The sequence below is a fragment of the Lepidochelys kempii genome, chromosome 1, assembly GCF_965140265.1.
Source record: "Lepidochelys kempii isolate rLepKem1 chromosome 1, rLepKem1.hap2, whole genome shotgun sequence".
Classification (NCBI taxonomy): domain Eukaryota; kingdom Metazoa; phylum Chordata; order Testudines; family Cheloniidae; genus Lepidochelys; species Lepidochelys kempii.
The window spans coordinates 261,584,660-261,607,923 of record NC_133256.1 but is presented as its reverse complement, the minus strand read 5'-3'; the positions used below and the strand labels follow the sequence as shown (position 1 = coordinate 261,607,923).

General features: G+C 44.1%; 1 protein-coding gene across 5 annotated transcripts in view; it reads left to right on the top strand.

Annotated features, from left to right (window-relative positions):
• The window catches only part of IFT56 (intraflagellar transport 56), an 80,420-nt gene that overhangs the window by 40,398 nt on the left and 16,758 nt on the right, over window positions 1-23,264 (top strand). For all 5 annotated transcript variants that reach the window (XM_073327300.1, XM_073327299.1, XM_073327302.1 and 2 more), the window contains 5 exons: window positions 5,416-5,518; window positions 8,197-8,252; window positions 11,895-11,948; window positions 12,416-12,479; window positions 20,599-20,687. In XM_073327300.1, the coding sequence (XP_073183401.1) occupies window positions 5,416-5,518; window positions 8,197-8,252; window positions 11,895-11,948; window positions 12,416-12,479; window positions 20,599-20,687 (366 nt within the window). The remainder of the gene's footprint in view (window positions 1-5,415; window positions 5,519-8,196; window positions 8,253-11,894; window positions 11,949-12,415; window positions 12,480-20,598; window positions 20,688-23,264) is intronic.

Genomic DNA, 23,264 nt, shown 5'->3' with positions numbered 1-23,264 from the left:
TTTGGTGTGCTCACTGGATGGAAGAAGGCAAGGACATCGTGGCCTGGTTAAAACCCATACCAAACTTTATTAGTCAAATTACATCCAAAGGTCGCGTTGGAGGACAGCCCAGCATGGTCTCTTCACCCCATTGACCCTTTGCCAATTTTTAGGGGCTCCCTCTGCAGGGGATGGGTCATACTAGGAGGGTCTCTGCATGTCTCCAATTGCCTGCTAGCATCCCTCCTCCTTTCTGGGGTTGAGGCAAGAGGGGGCCTCGACCCCATAGCCAGCACCACCGTCAAGTGCATTGGTGGGGTGGTTCCCCAGGATAAAGTCCTGACCCCTGGTTCTCATTTTCCCCTAGGGGTTAGACGTGATGCCCTCAGGATACCCACTATGTTACCTTTTTGTATCTGGAGCCTAAATCAGCAAGTTCCTTTACCCAGCGCCTGCCACAAGGAGGTGCCCACCTTAGCTTGGCTGCCTCAAGCCCACTACCTAGAAGTTCAGCCAACCCAATACCAAGATCATCCAGAAACAAATTGTATCAGAGTGGTACATTCAATCCTCAGTAAAGCTCAGCTGCACTCTGGGCTATGTGGCCATGTCTGATAACTGAAGCACCCCTGGACTCCAGCCATGTTGCAATTTTCTGGTTGGCCTTCCTCCAGGCCCTATCCACCTTTTGTGGGTATGCTGCAGTCCAATATCTGTGGTGATACTGTCCCCACGTCGAGCAACATATTTGCCAGCAGTCCAATATCCCATTTGGACTTCAAAATCAGTTTGAGGCCAGGGCACGTTCTAAGGTAGTTTTCTCCTAAATGGATAATGATGATGTCCAATGTGTCCTTTCGGTGTGCCAGCCCATCCAAGAGGGACACAAGTTAATTCCAGGTCATGCCCCGGCTGCCGTGCCAAGACAAAATCATGTCCCTCCTGAGGCCCAGCTGCGAGCTTCTTGCCCAAATTACATGCTCTCTTATAAGCCCAGTGCACAATGCCATGCCCTCAATCCATATTCTCAGCTGTGTGTGTGCTGTGTGATCATTTAGTGTGATCAGCATGGGGAAGGAAGCAGACATGGTTAAAACCTGTGGCACTTACAGCCCACACCCTGTGTTGGCTTCCCCTCAGGCAGCAGCATGTAGGATTGTAGACTGCCAGCATCCTTTAGCCTGGTGCGCTTAAAATGTGGGTAGCCTGAAGATATGTGCCCACCTCCACAATGCCCATGTTCGTGCCAAACCCTACAGTATGCATGACAATGCTTCCCTGTCTCATTGTAGTTTCAGCATGAAAACCTCGGCTGGTCAGGCGTGTAGTGTCTTGAGACCAGCTCCATTGCTCCCTTCACACACCAGCTTTTCCAGTACATAGCCACAATTGTTATGGGGTTCTGTTCACAAGTGCCCCTGAACCGTGCACTCCAACCATAGTTCCTGATCAGTTTTGTCTCAGCACAGGGAGGGGTTCAGGATTATCCTCATTCTAAAGTGCTCATCATACAAGACCAATGAGGTGCTTGAAAATATGTTATATGCCCTATGTATAATGTCCAAATGCATCAGCATGGGCCCATATATTGCTGCGTATAGCTGTCCTTTCACCCCTGTATAGGTAATGTAGGTCACAAGCCAGTTGTCGCAATTCCTATGTATCTTGGATGCTTTATCCCAGGGGTCGGCAACCTTTTAGAAGTGGTGTGCCGAGTCTTCATTTATTCACTTTAATTTAAGGTTTCGCATGCCAGTAATACATTTTAACGTTTTTTAGAAGGTCTCTCTCTCTAAGTCTATATATTATATAACTAAACTATTGTCATATGTAAAATAAACAAGGTTTTCAAAATGTTTAAGAAGCTTCATTTAAAATTCAATTAAAATGCTGATCTTATGCTGCGGGCCGGCTCAGCACGCTGCCAGCCTGGGGTTCTGTTCACCTAGGCCAGCAGCAGGCTGAGCAGGGCCTGCGGCCAGGACCCCGGCTGGCAAGGGGCCAGCAGTCAGAACCCCAGACTGGCAGCGAGCTGAGTGGCAGCCAGGGTCCCAGCTGCTGGCCCCTTTCAGCCCGCTGCCAGTCTGGGATCCTGCCCCTGCCCACGTAGAGTGGGTACCTACCTTCTCCCTGGTTCTAGCCCATTCTCTTCCTCTCTCTGCACTGAGCTGAGGGTGGGAGTGCACTGTGCACACGGCTGGGGGTAAAGGAGCAGACTGGGAGTTGGGGTGCAGGGTCTGGCCAGGAGCTAGAATGAGGGAGGGGGCTTAGGGTTGGGGCAGGAGGTTTAGGTGTGGAGTGCTTACCTGGGCAGCTCCCATTTGGTACGAGGGTGCAGCTAGGAATGGGGGGGGGGCGTTCAGGAGCTCCCGTTTGGTGCTCAGGGTGGGGATGGGAATGTGGGGGGTGCAAGAGTCAGGGCATAGGGTGTGGGGGGGCTGGGTATGTGTGGGGGTGCAGGAGTCAGGGCAGGGGTCATGAGGGGATGCAGGGGTCAGGGCAGAAGGCTGGGGTGCGTGTGAGGGAGGTGCAGGGGGTTGGGGGTGCTCCCAGCCCTCTCCCCAGAGCGGCTCACGGCAGGAGGCTGGAGGGGATATGCCCTGATTCCACCCCCCTTCCCCAAGGCCCGTCCCCACCTCTTTTCCACCTCCTCCCTGGAGCAGCAAGTGCACTGCTGCTCTGCTTCTCCCCCTCCCGTGCAAGGGCCATCAGCTGATCAGTGGCAGGGAGGGAGAGGAGGAGGGGCAGGAACCCAGCATGCTGGGGGAAGAGGCAGTGGAGGAGGGAGCTTGCTTGCCCTGCAGCAGAAGCCGGCAGGACCAAGCTTCTTCACCCTGCCCCCACGAAGGGGTTGGGGGGTGGAGAAGAGCGGGCCGGGGCGGGCAGGATTTTTAATGGCACTCTGTTGCTTGCCGGGGTCCCGGCTGCCGACCCCGCTCAGCCCACTGCCGGCCTGGGTTTGACAGCGGGCTGAGCGGGGCCAGTGGCGGGGACCTGGCAGGCAGCAGCATGCCATTAAAAATCAGCTTGCATGCCATCTTTGGCACGCATGCCATAGGTTGCCGACCCCTGCTTTATCCTGACAGGTTTCAGAGTAACAGCCGTGTTAGTCTGTATTCGCAAAAAGAAAAGGAGTACTTGTGGCACCTTAGAGACTAACCAATTTATTTGAGCATGAGCTTTCGTGAGCTACAGCTCACTTCATCGGATGCACACTGTGGAAACTGCAGAAGACATTATATACACAGAGACCATGAAATAATACCTCCTCCCACCCTACTCTCCTGGTAATAGCTTATCTAAAGTGATCATCAAGTTGGGCCATTTCCAGCACAAATCCAGGTTTTCTCACCCTCCGCCCTTCCCCCCCCCCCACCACAAACTCTCTCTCCTGCTGGTAATAGCCCATCCAAAGTGACCACTCCCTTTAAAATGTGTATGATAATCAAGATGGGCCATTTCCAGCACAAATCCAGGTTTTCTCACCCCCCGCCCCCATCCCCATACACACACAAACTCACTCTCCTGCTGGTAATAGCTCATCCAAAGTGACCACTCTCCCTACAATGTGCATGATAATCAAGGTGGGCCATTTCCAGCACAAATCCAGGTTTTCTCACCCCCCCCCCCACACACACAAACTCACTCTCCTGCTGGTAATAGCTCATGGGGTGGGAGGAGGTATTTTAGTAGCTGCATTGTGATTTACAAATTAATCCAAATGTAGGATTACCAACCCTCCAGTAAAAAGAATGAGGAGTACTTTTGTGGCACCTTAGAGACTAACAAATTTATTTGAGCATAAGCTTTCATGGGCTAAAGCCCAATTCATCAGATGCATGCAGTGAAAAATACAGTAGGAAGATATATATACAGAGAACATGAAAAAATGGGGGTTGCCATACCAACTGTAACGAGACTGATCAATTAAGGTGGGCTATTATCAGCAGGAGAAAAAAAAAACTTTTGTAGTGATAATCAGGATGGCCCATTTCAAACAGTTGATAAGAAGGTGTGAGTAACAATAGGGGGAAAATTAGCATGGGGAAATAGTTTTTAGTTAGTGTAATGACTCGTTCACTCCCAGTCTTTATTCAAACCTAATTTAATGCTGTCCAGTTTGCAAATTAATACCAGTTCTGCAGTTTCTTGTTGGAGTCTGTTTTTGAAGGATTTTTTGTTGAATAATTGCGACTTTTAGGTCTGTAATTGAATGTTTAGGGAGGTTGAAGTGTTCTCCAACTGGTTTTTCAATGTTATAATTCTTGACGTCTGATTTGTGTCCATTTAGTCTTTTGTGCAGAGACTGTCCTGTTTGGCCAATGTACATGGCAGAGGGGCATTGCTGGCACATGATGGCATATATCACATTGGTAGATGCGCAGGTGAACGAGCCTCTGATAGTGTGGCTGATGTGATTAGGCCCTATGATGGTGTCCCCTGAATAGATATGTGGACACAGTTAGCAACGGGCTTTGTTGCAAGGATAGGTTCCTGGGTTAGTGTTTTTGTTGTGTGGTGTGTGGTTGCTGGTGAGTATTTGCTTCAGGTTGGGGGGTTGTCTGTAAGCGAGGACTGGCCTGTCTCCCAAGATCTGTGAGAGTGAGGGATCATCCTTCAGGATAGGTTGTAGATCCCTCCAGTATTGTCCTGGAGTCTCCAGGAATTAAAAATTAATCTTTAATTAAATATTATATCATGTGATGAAATCTCCAGGAATATGTCCAACTAAAATTGGCAACCCTATCCAAATGGCACATTGACTGAACCACAAACCAAGTCGCAACAAGCTTGTCCATAATTTTTTTCTAACATATTATGCATTCAAGAGTTAAAGCTGTTTTCTGATGTCAGTGGTGGAATTATGTTTTGATCCTTTTACCAATGATTCAGCAGGTGGTAAGCTTCCTTCCCAAGTCACACCTGAACCAATGTCCCATATGATGTTGTTGGAGGAGGGAATTGTTATGTGAAACTGAAGACTTGACTATTTTTGGTCATTTAAAGATCACGTGACACTTTTCACATGTCTAGGATTATTAGCCCTAATATTTTGGTATAATTATAATTAAAGCAAATTGTAATTTTCCATCTATATTCCCCTTGCAGTTTCAATTCAGTTCATAGTCTACCTAACTTGTTCGACACTGTTATGTATTGTTGCTTTGAACTGTTGTATAGCTGATGTGTTCTGCTCCAAGAATAGTTACCATTTACTGATGGGTTAAGTATTTTTGTAAAGTGCTTAGAGATTTCTCAGGATAAAGACACTATAAAATGTGAGATGTTTATAATTATTAATAAACTAGGGGTCCAGTTGATGCTGAATCTGTTGACTATAACATGTCATTACTGTGGAAATTTCAAGGATGATTGTGAGACCACAGACTGGAACACTCTATAGGACTAAAAAGATGGGTGCTTTCTTTTCTGCAGGTTGTATTCCGAGGAGGGGAAGGGGCTCTGCAGGTTCTGCCACCCCTGGTTGATGTTATTCCTGAAGCCAGATTGAACCTGGTGATTTACTATCTCCGGCAAGGTAATGAAATCTCCCTCTGGCTCTCTCTTAGATGCAGGGATTAGAAACTTTTTCTTTTCTGTGACATCTGTTCATCATCTCACAACTACCTTCTTCAAATGGGCCACAGCATTCTTTGCACTGTTTCATCTGTGGTCCTATGGTAAATAAGCTAACGTCTTACATGCTTTCATGACTTCTGAAGGAAGACCATTTGCAAAGGGTTGAACAAATCCACTTCAGCAGAAGATCAGAGACTTTTTTTTACAGTAGTGAAACACTTCCCCTTAAGCTTGCTAAAATGCTAAAAATGTACACAGGATTGCCACCCAGGCAATGAAAATTATTTCTGTAAATGTGGCACAGAGAAGCTGTGAAAAAAAGGGACCAGAAACAAGGCTGCAGTCTGCAAACAAGACAATCCATTCCACACACATTTGCCAACTGTTGAAAAATGTAGGTAGATTTCCCGGGCAGCAAGACTTTCTTGTGTTTCCAAGTCATTTCTGTCTTTGCTTTGGGTTCCTTTTGTATTTTTTATTGGTTACAATGCCTCCCTCTCCCCTCATGCTCATCACCACTGTATTTCTCCATTCCGAAGTGGATTGACTGATGATTTGGTGTTAACTGCAAGAACCTGTGTAATGGGATATGTTGATCACTTTTCCACTCATTGATTTCCTTATTCATGGTATTTCATCACCTCTGCATGACTAGTTATTCAGAGCAGTGTTCTTAAAAGCAGATGATGTTATCTCCTTTGTCTTTATGGTTTAGTCCCACGCATTCTGTTTTATTGTATTTCAAAGGAGGTTGCAGTAACGTTGACTGCTTCAGCTTGTAACCTTTGCTACTTTGTCATCTAGCTGTCTAGAGTTCGGGCTGGTCTACAATGAAAAGTTATATCCGCATAGCTGTCTCTCAAGGGTGTAAAAAATCAACCCCTCCCCCCATAGCAATGTAGTTAAGCCAACCTAACTCTAGTGTAGGTAGTGCTAGTTGATGGAAGAATTCTTCCATCAACCTAGTACAACCTCTTGGGGAGGTGGATTAACTACAGGGATGGAGAACCCATCCTGTTGCTGTAGTAAGTGTCTTCACTGAAGCGCTACAAGTGCCATAGCCTTGGTCAAGTTGGTTCTTTTTAGATGAAAGAAATAAAACTGTGATATCCCCACAAAACTCAAAATAATCCGAAAAACTTTGGACCTCTTACCTAAGAAGCAGAAATAAACCACACCCTAAACTTTACATACCAATAAGTGCATCAAGGCATTTGAGTGGCTATAAAAGTATTAAAAGAGAAAGCTCTATGGGCCTTCTGTAGCTTAACTATATTAATTCTGAAGCTTGATGTGCCGATTTTTAGCAACATATTTATGCCATGCCAATAAGGTTATTGAAATTGAATCCCTTTGTCAGAGGCCTTGTCTCAAATGAGTTTTCTGCTTGCTACTCATTTGCATCCTAGACTGTCTCTATATCTGCACATCCAATTGGTACTCAGCTTCATTACTTGAGCTGTGACAAATTTTAGTACATAGATGTGCTCTCTTTTCCTATTGCCATAAATGGATATAGCTCACTTATGGTACATACTGTACAGAAGAACGTCATTAATATCATTTTGCTAATCCACAAGCCCTTTAATTCTCACAAAAATGGCAATTTCACCTGATTTTTCATCAAAGATTTAATACCAGAGATCTGCAGTAAGTTCGCATATTAAGACTTCATTACTTTTACAAATTGTACTAAAATGCATGTACTAGTGAACCAATAATACTTGGTATTTAAGAGCAAAGTATTTAAAAAAAGTATTGGCCTCATATGTACCTAAGTACCTCATGAGCATGTGAGGTTTGATTTATTTTATAGTGTTTTGAAGATGTAAAATGATGTATAAATATTATACAATGAAGTATAATTTAAGTTAAACTGTACTTGTCAAAATACATGAACAAAATATGTTGTTCTATAGTACCTTAGTTTAAAAAAACAAAACAAATTTATTAGCTTAATAATTATCAACACCTGGTAATTTGCGATGGATTTCCTGGTTATTAGTGTGAATTAACTTTGCTGGGTAATTTTGTGACAGAGAAGAACCCTGGGCTAATATATACAAGTGAAGGGGATGGAGTTAAGATATTCTAAGACTGGATCCTTTTTTTTAGAATGTACTTTTTTAGAACTTTTTTGTGTGAGTTAAATTCTTTAATTAACTTCTGCACTAACAGTGCTTTTTACATGGGAGAATTAGGATCAGATACACTAATTTGCCAAATGTTGAGGTAGTAATAATGAAACTGTAAAGTCTGTATTCAGAAGCATCTAACCCAGTCTTGCCCTGAGGGAGAAATAAACGTGTCGGGGAGACAGAAGTATGAGGGATACAAGGGATGACCTTGTGCTATTGAGAAGTCATCCACTGGACTATGAACAAGGGGCCAAGTGATCTCTGTACTAGGGAAAATGTAGTAATAAAGAAGCTATTTCTCAAACCATGTCTGTTATACAGGTTCAAGAAAGCCACCACTAGCAAGGTATAAATTTACACAGATTTATAGTCCCCTTACTCCTCCCCTTCAAATGCTTTATCTATCTATGGCTGGGTAAAGGAATCTTGTAGAGGATGAGTGGTCTGTCTGAATACGGTTCACTGTGGTTTGTCATGCATGTAACTTCTGGTATTTCAGATGATGTGCAGGAGGCTTATAACCTGATTAAGGACCTGGAACCTACAACTCCACAGGTAATTTGAGATTTATGGCATGGTTACTTAAAGAGAGAGTTCGTAAGTTGGGGTAGAATCTGCCATGTTCAAGCCAGTACCCTGAGGATTCATCCCCTTTAACACCCTGCATTCATCCTTCCACTGCCTTTCACCAGTGCTGAAGCTTTGTATGTGTGAAATATATACATATATCCATACATGTATTATTTTATTTATCATGTTTATTATGGCAGTGTGTAGGGGCCAGTGGAAAACAGGGCCCCACTGTGCAAATGTAAATGCACTGTACAATTGTAGAATAAGAGACAATCCCTAACCTGAAGAGCTTACAGTCTAAATAGACAAGACAGACACAGGGTAGGGGAAAAGGATAGAATGCACAAACAGAGTGAACAATGCAGCAGTGGTAAATGTAATGTTAGTTTTGCGATTTTGTTATTTAAATCCTTTCAGTTGGGTTATTTTAAGCATATTAGCTAGATGGGAAGAGTGACCGTTGGAGGTGTTGGAGGAACAGCCAATCAGCACAGGGCAAGGAATGTTCAGAGTGAAAACTGCTGTGTCCTTGGCTCCTGCTTGAACTGCTCTCTGCAGCTCCTGGCTGACTTCTGTCTCATGCTGACTCTTCCCTGCAGTTTTTTTCTCAAAGGTCACATGGCTGGGAAGGAGAGGGAAGACTTTATGAATCCTTGTGAGGGGATGGGGTTGTACTCTGTATAGGTCTGGGTCTGGGAGGTGCTAGGGGGAAGAGGTGGTCCCAGCTAGGCCTCATTTTATCTCCTCATCCCAGTTCAACACTATGTATTTGAACTGCTTTTTGCAGCTGCTGGGCCAGCTTCATTCTCTTGCTCCTCCCTGCATTTTCTTTCTCAAAGCCCACATATATATATATATATATATATATACACACATGCACTGTATAAATACAGTGGATCTGAACAAGAAAAAATGTCTGAAAGAGACACTGAGGAAGGCGTACTCTGGAAGATTATATGATACAGTGACCAAAATGCCTGAGATCTGTGTACCCTAGAACTTCCACTGTTGCTGATGGTGGAGTGGCACCAGCAGTGAATTACGAGTCCTAGTTTTGGCCGCATTGGAGCAGCTACTGATGGCTTTGCCACTCGAATTATGCAAGTCATCCCAAACTCATGCTGATAAAACCTTTTGTCCACTCCACTCCTTCATGTGTTAGCTGTTTGTGTTCATGTTCTGTATCTACCTATTGGTAATTGCCGTGTGCTGTAAATGTTACATGAATATGGAGAATGGCAAAACTACAGGCAAATTATGCAGATCATCCTAGATGTGTACCAATAAATATTTTATACCACACAACAGCCATTGTGAATTGTGCATATGCCATATATGTTACAGAAAAAAAGTTTTACACTGTTTATTGGTACTGTTTTATGATCTCTCTCTACCTGCAAAGCCAGGCTCCCATAGTTATCACGAGTCCCACTGTGCCGGCTTTTTAAAAGGGAGAAATTATATTGAATAAATGTTAGAAAGATTTAAAAGAGCCTAAAAAATACCTAAAAGAGCTTTTTCAAAAATAATGTAATATTTAACATCTGACATTTTAGGATCTTCCACAGCTCAAATCAAATGCTGGTTCCCACTGGCAAAATGGAAATCTTTCTATAGCAATGGTATAAATTCCTTTATTTAGCCTTGCAGAGACCTTCTACATTTGTAAATCTGTCACTGATTCTAGATTGAATGTTATCAAGTCCTGCTCCTCAGTGTTTGTCAGGAAATTCATATTTCAGAAAAAAGAGGAAACATTTCTCTGGTAGGCTTTTTTGAAAAGGTGACTGGAGCTCCTTGGGTTAAGAATGATAGATCCATCTCCACATGAAGGACTTCTATGTGTGTGTCTGATTTAGAAATACTTTTCCTCACATACATGTTGGTACTCGCCACAAGACTGATAATAGACAGTATGTTAATATGCATAAGAAGCGTCAGATTGGATCATACCAATGGTTCATGTAGCCCAGTGTACTGTCTTCCAAGAAGAAAAGGAGTACTTGTGGCACCTTAGAGACTAACAAATTTATTTGAGCACAAGCTTTTGTGAGCTACAGCTCACTTCATCGGATGCATTCAGTGGAAAATGCAGTGTGGTGTTCTGTATTTTCCACTGAATGCATCCGATGAAGTGAGCTGTAGCTCACGAAAGCTTGTGCTCAAATAAATTTGTTAGTCTCTAAGGTGCCACAAGTACGCCTTTTCTTTTTGCGAATACAGACTAACACAGCCGCTACTCTGAAACCTGTCTTCCAAGAGTGGCTGGTACCAGATGCTTCAGAGGGAATGAACAGAACCGGGCAACTGAGTGATCCATCCCCTGTTGTCCAGTCCCAGCTTCTTGCAGTAAGAGGTTTAAAACACTCAGAGCATGGGGTTGTGTCCCTGGCCATCTTGGCTAATAACCAATCCCAGCGGTTCTCAACCAGAGGTCCGGGGCCTCCTGGGGGGCCACAAGCAGGTTTCAGATGGTCTGACAAAATAAACCAGAGAGCAGGACCCATGTTAGACTCACTGGGACTCAGATCAGAAAGCCGAAGCCCAAGCTGCATGGCGGTGAAGCCAAAGCCTTAGCTTTGCGAGGCCCTCTGTGGTGTGGGGCCACAGGCAGTTGCCCTGCTTGGTACCCCTAATGCCAGCCCTGGCTTTTAATCTACTGGTTATGCAGAAAATCAGTTGTTGCGGAGGTGGGACATGCAGGTTTTTACAGCATGTTGGCTGGTGCTCAGAAAGAAAAAGGTTGAGAACCCCTGGCCTATCCTGCGTGAACTTATCTGGCTGAATCGTTCAGTGACCTGTGTAAAATGCAGTGAGTTTCTCAGTCCAGCTCCTCTTATTTACTACTGGTAACATTCCATTGTTGTGCTAATGAACAAGTTGCACCAAAAAACATAATCACAATTGGCATTAATTGTCCCCCTCTTTGCCATCTCAACAGAGGGGTTCAAGAACTGCAGAGGCTTCAGAGGTGCCTCTCTCCAGGGCAGGGTGGAGGAACTAAATATACATATGTGGGAAAACTTGCAATGCTTCTGCCCTTGCTGTACCTGACTTATGGGCAGAGGACTTCGTTCTCCAGCACTGTCAATCTAATACCTTTTTACCGGCACCGGATTTACTTTTTCATGCTGGTTGAAAGATATCAGTCTGTTTGACAACCCTGGAGACTCAAGTTCTCTTTACTCACAGGATAGATGTAATACTGGCAGAGTCAATGCAAACTTCCATACCCTGAGGCAGACACACATATCCTCCTCCCTGGAGTGACCAGAGGCCTGAAAGGGGAGTTCAGTCTACTCGGGCCCCTCTGCTGTGACTGACAAGAGCAGGACAATTCCTGGCAATTTTGATGGTGTTTTTATAATGTTGCTGTCTCTACACAGGACCTTGATTCAGAACCCTAGCTCAATTCACATAAACAACTGGCTCATATGCAGGATTGATTTTTTTTTTGTTATTATTATTTATTACACACTGCTGGAGTGCAGACTACTAATAAAATGAAGTTTGAATAGAGTTGGCATGGGCAGGAACAAAATAATTTCTAAGTTGCCTGCAGGTTTTTTTTTATGTCTTCTGAATTCTTTAACTTGTCTTCTCTGATCCTCTTGTTTGTTGCAGGAGTACATACTCAAGGGAGTGGTGAATGCAGCCCTTGGACAGGAAATGAGCTCAGTGAGTAAAACCCCTCTGCTGCTCCAGTATTTACATCAGTACTAGGGGAGAAAGAAATGTGGTATCTGGAATGCAGCTAATGGGAAAGAGGTGGTAGTTTCACACTCAGATCCCATGCTTTCTGAGTTCCTTCATTTATTCTCTCTCCATAATTCACAGTCCAGAGTGAGTGAATTGTGAGTTTCTGTTACTAGCCCTGAGACTCATACAAACTGAACTGAGCCTCTCTATTCTGCTTACAAAAGCCTTGCTTCTTTTTGCAATGATTCTGTGTATATAGGTCCATGCAATAAGATTCCTTCCTTCCTTGTTTATTGTACCTCTGTCCCCATCTTTCCCCTCACCCCACAATATGTGTATTCACTTTGCTTTACTTCACCCTACTCACCCCCCTTGGAGCATGAGTTCATTCGGTCCCATGGCACCACTCCATGCTCTGGATCTCATGTCATTTGTTTCTCTCCAAGAGGGATCATCTGAAAATTGCTCAACAGTTCTTCCAGCTGGTGGGAGGATCAGCCAGTGAATGTGGTACGTTTGAATTTTTCTTTCTCCATTATGTATATGTTCTTCTACTGATACTACAGTATATACCAGGGGTTCTCAACCTTTTTCTTTCTGCAGCCCACCTAAACACGTTATAAAAACTCCACGGCCCACATGTGCCACAACTGTTTTTCTGCATGGAAAAGCCAGGCTTTTTAGGGGGTAGCGAGCAGGGCAACTGCACAGGACCACAAGACACAGGGGCCCCCACGAAGCTAAGCTGCTCAGGCTTCACCTTGAGGCCCGGTTGCCAGGGCTGGGCCGGTGGGGCTTTGGCTTTCTGCCCTGGGCCCCAGTAAGTCTAATGCTTGGCGGACCCCCTGAAATCTGCTTGATTTGATCTGCAGGGGGCCTTGGACCCTGGTTGGGAACTGCTGGTATATACTGTCTTATAATAGTGCTTATGCAATTGCTGACTCTCAGCATGTCTAGTGTCAGGCATGTTGCTGTAGTTATGCTGGTAACAGCATAATGTTTCCACACAGTGCATCTGCTGTCATACGAAACTGAGGATATGCTCTGACACACATGTGCACACAATTTTGAACGTTATAGACACCTACATGGTTCCAGTTAGAGAAATAGGTTTGTAATAAAACAGCATCTCTATCAATGTAAAATGGTACTTCTATCATAAACAGTCACATTAATAGCAGCATTTGGGCTGGAGATGGGCCCAGTGATTTACCAAATACACAATACAGTAAAAGCTGTATTGTCCGGCATTTCCCCAACCGGAAAGCTCTATAAACTGGCATTTCTGATCTTTATTGAAATTCCAGTTTATAGTCTGGTTGCCACGGGGCTGGCAGGGGGTTGGGGCGCCGGAGGGAGTGTGGAGCGCGGGATCTGGAGGGAGTTTCGGTGTGGGAGAGGGCTCAGGGCAGCAGGTTGGGGCACGGAGGGAGGTGCGGGGTGCCAGATCCGGGGGGCGCTCACCTCAGGCAGCTCCCTGCAAGTGGCAACCTGTCCCAACGGCTCCAATGCAGAGGCACGGCAGGCGGCTCTGTGTGATGCCTCCGCCCATAGGCACTGCCCGCGCAGCTCCCACTGGCCATGGATCCCAGCCCATGGGAGCTGCGGAGCTAGCTCTCGGGGCAGGGCGGAGCCGCTTGCTGAGCCTCCTCCTAGGAGCAGCTGGGACAGGTCGCTGCTTGCGGGGAGCCGCCCGAGGTGAGTGCCCCCTGGATCTGGCACCATGCACCCCATCCTGCGCCCCCTCCCACGCCCAAACTCCCTCCTTCTTAGTTAACTAGCATTTTTCACTTACCAGCAACCCCCATTCCCCCAACATGCCAGATAAAACTGCTTTTACTGTATTATCTTCGTGTAGGATATTTTTGTCTAAATTAGACTGTAAGCTCCTTGAGGCAGAGACAATATTTTATATGTTTTTTGTTCAGGGCAGCACATGCTAATGGCATTTAATAAAGAGGAATAATAAGAACTCTCAGTGAAGTGTTCCAAAATGTACTGTACTTATATATATTATAATACACCAGCCATTCTATTGCCTGCTTAAGGTCATTCTGCTGACCTTGGACTTTGCATTTGCTTCCCTAGATTTGGATGGGGATTATAGTTTTGCTGCCTTTGTATGAGAGCCCTTGCTAACATAGTTGGCCTAGAAGTCAAAATCTAGCACTTCCTTCTATTGCCAGTTCTTGGTGGTCCCCCAGGAGTAAAGAGCTAGTACTACCAGATTGTCTTTCTGTTTAAAGTCTCATACAGTGCCCTGCATCAACATATCTAACTGTTTCACAAAACTAGAAAGGAAAGATGGTTTGTGTTTCTTAAAGTGAGGAGAATCCTGCTTTAGTGTTTTGGGGTTTGTGTTTTTTGTTGTTTTGTTTTTGTTTTTGGAAGGGGGCCAGAGAAGTGATTGATAGCACCTTCACAAGCCTGTTAACTTACTGGGAATTTTCAAAGATCAATGGACAAACAGAAAAAGCAGAGCACTTTCTCTGCTCTGATTCTGGTCTTTCTACATCTCTCACTCTCTACAGAGATCCCAGGACCAGACATGGTGACGGTAAATGTTTAAAAAACTGTTGAGAACAGGGTAGTTTATGAGAACGATGTCACACATTCAGCAAAGTCTTACAGGGGTCAGTGGTTAGATCTCTGTTGTTTCTGGTTAGGTTACTGACTTAGAAAATTAAAAAACATACAATGAGCAGAGCTAGTGTATGAGTCCTTCCATTCAGGAGCTATGTAAGTCTAGACTTTTAATTATTGTGTGGTTTCACAAAAAACGAAGAAGCATCCATTCTGTAGCAACCATTATCTACCTTTCTTCCACAATAAAACCTGCCCAAAATCAACAGCTGTACACTGCATTTCAGCTAGGAAAAAAGATAGCTTAAACTATTGGTCACCAGTGGCTTATAAACGGGAATTGACATTGCAGATGAGGGCACTAGAGGTTGCTTTTTGTTTGTTTTTTTTAATTGTTCCCTAGACTCCTGGCAGTTAATGCCAGTACTCTGAGTGATCTTTCTCAATAGCTCACCTTTTTTTAGCCTCATGGTGGAAAATGAAATAAGGATCAGATTCCTTGGAGAGAGTAAAAGAAGAACTGAAGGTGGGAAACGCAGTGAATTGTCACATTTTTGAACACTTTCACTTAATAAATGGTGTATCATTTCTGTGGCTGAGCATAACTCTTCGTAAGTATCCAGTTCTCATTAGACAAACTTAATTCACAATATGAATGGACCCTGTAGCTTACTCAGGTGGCTGCTGCTGGCACACCTATAGCTGGTAGCTCTACCGCCTAGAACACAAGGATTGCACACTATGCCAAAATAATGGGAAGTAAGCACCCCCTCTTCATCTTTAGTAGTTTTAAGACCAAATCTGGCATTTGGTGAAGGAAAAACATCAGATCACTGGGAGGGAAAACTCTTTTCTGGACTTCATATTACCTTCCTTTTGAGTCACTTTAAGTTACACAAAGTATAGAGCTTTTCAAAATGAGCTTTTTTTCCTCTTTCTGTGTGACTCACATGAGATGGATTAGGTCTATAAAATCCCAACTTTCCTATTTTACTTCCATTTCATTGTTCAGAATGGAACAGAGCTAAGGCAAAGTCACCTATTCACCTCCTGCCATAACAAGTAGTATCCATGGTAAACCAGGGTTGGTGATAGTGGCACCAATCCATGACTGTTTTGTGTTCTTTTTATTATCTTTTTAATATCATATTTTATATAGTCATCATCCCAAAGCATTCTATGAACAATAGTTATTCAGAAAATATTTCATCCAGCACTGGTACTGTACCAGCACAATACTGGTCAGATATTTAACAAAGCACAATAATGCTATTTATACCTAAGAACAAGGAGTGAAGAATAATATTTTGTTAAAGTGAAATCATGGATAATTGCATTTTGCCTACATAAAATTATCCTCTGACGGGGAATTTGGGCAGAACACTGGAGCAAACAGACTTTCAAAGTGTGCCATTGAATTTTTGTATGACCACACGTAGTCAGGGACCCAGCTTGTCTTTTTCCCAAGATAGCGTTTATCTAGCAGCACAATATCCTCAAAACAGTGCTGGGGCTTTAGTTTATTACTGACTCCAGAAAAGAGTATGTTATACTGAATTATAGACACTGCTTCCTGTAGGTTTTCCTCTGGGTGTTTCCCCAAGTACTGATCAGGACCAATTACTTTTCTTAGATGTGATCAGACCATAACCTGAAGTCTTCCTACTTGTTATGGAATTTGTGCCTCTTAATAATGATGAAAATCTCAGTTCAGTTTTGGACTCTTTTTCCTACTTCAACTGCTACCAAAGAACAATGAGGATAATGAACAGGAATGACAAAACTTTCTTGGCAGCTGGCCATGACTGTGGAACTTGCTGCAGGAGATCAGAATGACTGTAAACCTTGCCATCATCAGTGCGGAATGCAAAACTTACTTCTTCCACTTAGCTTTTCCACAATAACAAAAACTGTGTGAGGGAGAGAAACAGATTCTTCTTTAGAATTTGTAAGGCGCTCAGATCCTATAGTGATGGGTGAAGTATTAATTGCCTAAAATAATATGAGTTAGTCAGGTCTGTAATCTTTATGGGGAAAGTGAACTAAGTCTAGTGGAGTATTCAGCCCATCACATAATGATGGATGGGGACATGATGGTATCTCTGGCACATACATATGGAAATAACATATAGGATGTTATGGTTTCTAGCCATTAATGGGAAAATAGTCCAGGTCTCCAGCCATTTTGTGTTGTGTGTTTGGAGTTCATAAAACAGTGTATAGAATTTTCTAGGGGATAGTTTGCAGGAAGGGAAAAAGGGGTGTCTGTGGCTATATTCTGAAAGTTCATTGGGAGGCTGTATTTTACAAATATGGGAATACAGGTATTATGAAGAGGAAAAACTAGAACTCTAAGATTAATGCCCCAGTTGACTGTGTCTTGGAAATGTGTAGTATTAGCCTGAGTTGTATGAGATGTATGGATATTACTTTAATAAAATGCAATTTTTTAAAAATAACTATGTGGAGGGGAATGTGCTGGGATAAGGTGATCTCCAACTAGAAAGTAGAAGATGAGTGGGAATGTGGGGGGAAAAAATAAATCTCAAGAATTTCTTGACCTTTGAACATTCTGATTTTTATAAATTAATTTTCCATTACCTTGATTAATTTATAAAGAAAATATATTCTTAACTTTTACTCTCCTTAAATATTTATTTATATTTTGTTTGGATCTTGTATAATATAAATTGCTATGGATTTATGAACTTAAATATCTTGGTAGATGTGTGTGGGGGTCTCTTTTGGGGTCTCTTTGAGCCCTCCATTGCCTTGAGGAGGCATGAAAGAACACTGAGGTATATATAACTTATTGCCCTGACACATGAAGATGCACATCGTGATGGGCATACACGTAAGCAAGGGGAAAATTAAACACATAAGCCAATTTCAGTTCTCAAGTAGGTACTAGACTATAATGCATAGTGAAGTGACCTGGGAAGCCAGAGTATAGAGCAGTGGTCCCCAAACTGTGGGGTGTAATCTCCCCCAGGGGGACCCAGAGGAACATGCGGGGGGAGGGGCTGGCCAGCCCCCACAAGGGGTGGGGAGGGAGCACCACCTAGCTCTGAGCTCAGTCCCACAGCTCCACTCCGCCCCCAGACCAGCTCTGCCTCCAGTGGCAGCTGCACTCTGCCCCCTGCTCTGTCCCCAGCCTAGCTCCAGCCCCAACCACAGCTCCACTCTACCTGCCACTCCAGCTCTGGTTCCGGTCCCTCCTCTGCTCCTATCCCAGTTCTGGCCCCAGCTGCAACTCCACTTCCTGCCCAGTTCTGCCCTCTTTCCCTCTCTGCCCCCAGGCTAGCCCCGTCTCTAGCCCTAGCTCCTCCCCCAACCCCAGTTCTGTCCCCAGCTCTGCCTTCAGCCCAAGTTCCTCTGCTACGGAAGCCATGGCTGTGCAGTAATTGGGGGGAGGGAGTGGGTAGCAGGGACAGATTCCATTACTGGTGAGAGGGGGTGCGACAGGAAAAGTTTGGGCACCACTGATGTAGCAAAACCACACTAGAGCAATCCTACAAGGCAGGATAAGAAGATTGGAGTCTGGCTGTGGATAGAGAAGGGAGCAAAGCCATACCTATTTTCAATTGGTTTCTTACATTCCCCATAAATGGACTCTATGTAAACACTCAAGTTGTTGTTTCGTTTTGTTTTTACATTCAACCAAAGTGTGTGTGTGTTTTATACAAAGACATCACACCTAGAGGTGATATTAAGGTGTTAAATTGCAGAGTCATGTGATAACACTTTTGATTGCCTCCTAATCCTCTGTCCACTAATCCATATCCCAGGGGGATTTATTCTAATTTTTCAGGGCCCCCGAACAACTTCAAACTGCTGCTTCATTAAAAAAGCAAAAACAAAACTTTTTTCTCTTAAATGGGGAATTTTCCGTTCCATAACTCCTGCCTAAGGCCCAGATAAAACCTTCAGATAGGGATGGATTTTCTGTGTTTGAAAACTGTCATAATATTGGGGTTAACTATACATCTGCCCCCTTCATGACTTCCTCAAGGGCATACCCTTAGGTCTCAAGCCTCTAGCTCAGGGGCGGACAAATTTTTTGGCCTGAGGGCCACATCAGGTTTCCAAAATTGTATGGAGGGCTGGTTAGGGGAGGCTGTGTCTCCACAAACAGCCAGGCATGGCCAGGCCCCTGCCTCATATCCGACCGACCCCCCCACCCCCCGCTTCTCGCCCCCTGATGTCTCCCCTGGCACTCCTGCCCCATCCAAACCCTGTCCCCTGAGGGCCCCCCGGAACTCCTGCCCCATCCACCACCCCCTGCTCCCTCTCCCCTGACCACCCCTGCACCCCCACTCCTGACTGCCCCCTGCCGCCCCATCCACCCCCCCCCCCCAATTCCTGACTGTCCCATCCAACCCCCCTGTTCCCCGCCCTCTGACTGCCCCGACCTCTATCCACACCCCTGACCACAGCCCCCCAGCTCTGCTGCCCTCTATGCAACCCCCCGTCCCCTTACTGTGCTGCCTGGAACACCGGTGGCTGGTGGTGCACCGGGTCAGGCTGGGGCTCTGCAACTGCGCTGCTCGGCCGCCCAGAGCGTTGCTCCGATGGTGCGGCACGCTGAGGCTGCAGGGGAGGGGGAACAGCAGGGGAGGTGCCAGGGACTAGCCTGCCAGGGCAGGAGCTCAGGGGCCGGGCAAGAGGGTCCTGCTGGCCGGATGTGGCCCGCGGGCCATAGTTTGTCCACCTCTGCTCTAGCTGTACCTTTTTTCAGAGCAGGAACCGGTGTTCCTCTCTCTCCAGATCCGAATTTTAGAGCTGCAGTCTCCTTACAATTCACTATGATTATTATCCCAGCCAGTCTGACTTTATTTCAGCACCGGCAGTTCTGCTGTTTCTCAGGGACAATAACAGTTAATCAGGGACCAGTCAGCTTTCACAAAACATAGTACAATTATTTATGACAAAAGCATTACAGAGAAAACACATCATAAAACAATAAACAGCCTACATACATGCTAAACTTACCAGCTATTTCCATCATCCGCATGAAATCCTGGTAGGTCCATATACAAATTTGTCAGTTCTTTGTTGCAGAATGGGTCTGTCCTGAGTAAAATCAGACTGACTCTGTACAGTTTGGGACCTTTGTCTTTCAGACCTCCTGAATCAGATAAATTAAGTCAATGCTACTTCTCCTGGGGGGTGTAGCTTCACCGGTGTGAATATCTGCATAACCAGCATTGAGAACTTGCATTAATTATTAACATCCCTCCTCTAAGTGATTCCAGATTACACAGGAATCCCATCCAGTGAGCCAGGAACACAGAGATACACATAACGCTTATTGATACAATAGTCAATGAATATCCCCTCGGTCCATAACCTTTGGCTCATCTCAATACTTGAGATTTTGAGGTTTCCACACTTCCAGGGTCTCACATCTGTCACAAAAATGCCACAGTTTCCAATCCTGTTATTGCTTGACCCTGCAGGACAAGAAATGGAAGCTGTATACCCATATACTAAGTAGTGTTGCATGGTGGATAGAGTACTGGACCGGGACTCAAGAGATATGGGTTCTATTTGTGGCTCTGCCACTGACTGTCTTAGTGACCTTGAGCAAATCACCTCACCTCTCTGCCTAATTATTCCCCATCTGTAAAATGGGAATAATGATACTGACCTTCCTTTGTAAAGTGCTTTGAGATCTACTGATGAAAAGTGCCATATAAGAGTATTGTATTGTTAGACCATTGCAAAGAGAGATTAACAGTTTTCCAGTGGGACATGGCAAGGCCTGGTATGGAGTCCAATATAAAGGACTTAATATATGTGAATTTTTTAGGTTTAGAAAAGTTATTTTAGGAGACAATCTTGCATTATCTGTGGAGCAGGATAGGGAAGGATGACCAGATGAACTAATAGCTCTTCTCCATCTGTAGTGTAGCCCCTTGTCTGAAAGAGGCAGGTTATACTATTTTCTAGGACTTCGTTGGCAATTTGGGAGGAAGATATCCAAGTTAATTTTCCACCACCACCACCCAATTTTAAATATCTGCCTTTTCCTCTCTTGCCTTAGATACAATCCCAGGGAGACAGTGCATGGCCTCCTGCTTCTTTCTGCTCAGACAATTTGATGATGTCCTGATTTACCTCAACTCAGTCAAGGTCAGTAGAGCACCTTAACTACTGTTGTGTTTACCAGCTTTTTCTGGTAAGAGCTTTTTCTCTCAGGCCTGTGTGTGCATAATTCCCATTGAGAGAAGAAGAGATCTTACTTATGTGGGATGGGAAACTTTCATTGGGTGCCTGATCTTTTTTTCTATCTTTTCTATCTTTTTCTTGTTGGAGAAGTGAAAACAATGACGCATTCTTGTATATAATATTGATATACATAACATCAAGAGGTTTATCTTCAGCTGCAAACCAGCGTTCTCTACTTGCTGAGTGACAGGAGCTGCCTGCCTTCCAAACTCAACCAACAGAGGGAACTAATATATTCATGGGAAAGCCTGACCTTGTAGCCTTTGATTAATTTAGCATGCAAATTGCACAAGTCACTAATAACAGGTTATTTTGCTCAAGTGGCTACACAAATTTATTATAGGAGATGAGATTGGTGAGTCACACACAGAGACACGAGGACTTTATTTAGTATTTAAATACATACAGATATAATAGCAATAATAGAAAAGCAAAATAAGTATAGCAGAACAATCCCCTGCATTATGCATTCTCACAACCATATGGGGACAATCAGAAGTATCAGAGGATGGAAGGAAAAGTAAGTGGAGAACATCAGAAGTGAGGTGTGTCAATCGAAACTTCCACATCCTGTCATGATGGTGTGCCCACTGATGTAACCATATTTAGATTGCCTATCAGCTCCTGTCCATGTGTGGCTTTCGGGGAAACCATAATTGGGGTTCTGATTGCTGACATAAGCTATTTGTGTCAATACATTTCCCAATATTTCCAACACATTAACGTGATTAACCTGATGGTTACATGTACCAAAAATCCCCTAAATATCTGTTGTTTCAAGATTAAACTCCTCTTTTGTGGTTTATTTGTTTACACAAGATGCATATTACTAAATCTTATAACCGTAGGTCAAGCACTTCAGGCTAACTATCTAGGCCTCCTACTTTTGCAGAGCTTATAACACATATTTTTACATTTGTTTTCCCTAATTGCATTACAGCTTTAATTATTTTTATCATCAACATCTTTACACATTTTAACTTTCCCTAACGTATAGGCTATAATTTGATTTTAAACGTAAACCTTCCAAGAGCAAATCAGGGGTCAAGGGTGAATATCAGTTTATCCCATCCAGCACAGTGCAATATACACTTGTTTGTCATTTGCATGCCTGAAGGAGCAGCTTCCTGAGCTCAGCTGGTGAAGAGATTCTGATTTGCACTAGAGCAGATCTTTCCTGAGCCACCCACTAGAGGACACTAGTGTATGCAGGCGTGCACACACACCCTCCCTTGTTCCTTTGTTCAATTCACTTGGAATATGTACAAACAGTTCCTGTAGTTTATTTGATATTATTTATATTATCTCAGTATAATATAGCAGAGTTCGAAGTAACTGTGGAAATGGGTAGTAGATGAGAAGGAAAGCAGATTAGAAATTAAACATGCAGATGAGATGACTAAAATAAAGCACTAGGACATGAAGCTGATAAACAATGACTGTTGGATTAAAGGGCAGCTAAGGAGTGCCAGAGAAATAGGGTGCTGTACAAAGGCAGTTCCAGAAGTCTGATAACCCAGCCTATGAGTGCTTGAACATTCCCTGCTGACTAAGGCCTGGTGCCAGTTGGCACCAGGCCCCTCCATACTTTCCAGATCAGGGGTGTTTATGTTAACCCCTTGTATACCAGGGAAAGCATTGCCAGTGCTTTCAATCATAAAGAGCTCACAAAAGAGTCTAATATGTCCATACCTACAGATGAAAGATGGGTCCCTACACATGGCTAAACATTAACAAGGGTGGGTAAGGGAATAGTACTTTGATGCTCCCAAACAAAGCAGCCAATGATCTTTTAGGCCATCTCAGCCCTACAGCTTTTATCCATGATTTTGTAAACACTTAGAGGCCAGAGCAGTTTAACTGGATACATATAACAGGGCAGTTTTTTTGCCCAAAGAGCCTTGTTTGTACATCTGCACTTACTATGCTGTCTAACCATGGTTATCAGTGCATTCCGGGAAAATCTGGGCAACTACCCTGTAGTGCCTACGCAGGTAATAGACTGGGCTGAGGGCATGCAAACAAAGCAGCTTCAGCAGCATGTGGAACAATGCACTCTGGGATGTCCTATCAGAGAGCCTGGAGGGAGGAGGGCAGGTTAAACTGGTTATATGAATATAACTAGAGCATCCACTTCACTCTGTACAAAGAAGTGCTGAACTGGATAAAGGAGGCCAACCATTTGCCAGCCTAGAACTCTGAGACTTGGTCGACTCCAGAAAAATGTGGTATGCTAATAACCACTTGCCCCTCTCACCTTCTCACTGTCCCCCAAGAATGCATGGAACACATCACATGTCTGCAAATGTACGTTTCCAGTGGCATGCAAGTGATCATAATGCTGTTTTGATTAGACATGCTTCAAGCAAAATTAACCAACATGTGGTCCACCTCTGTCAGTTTCCTCTAGTGCAGTGCCAATGTGCTCATCAAGAGCAAATAAAATTAGGATGCATAAGAAATGGGATACAGATTAATACA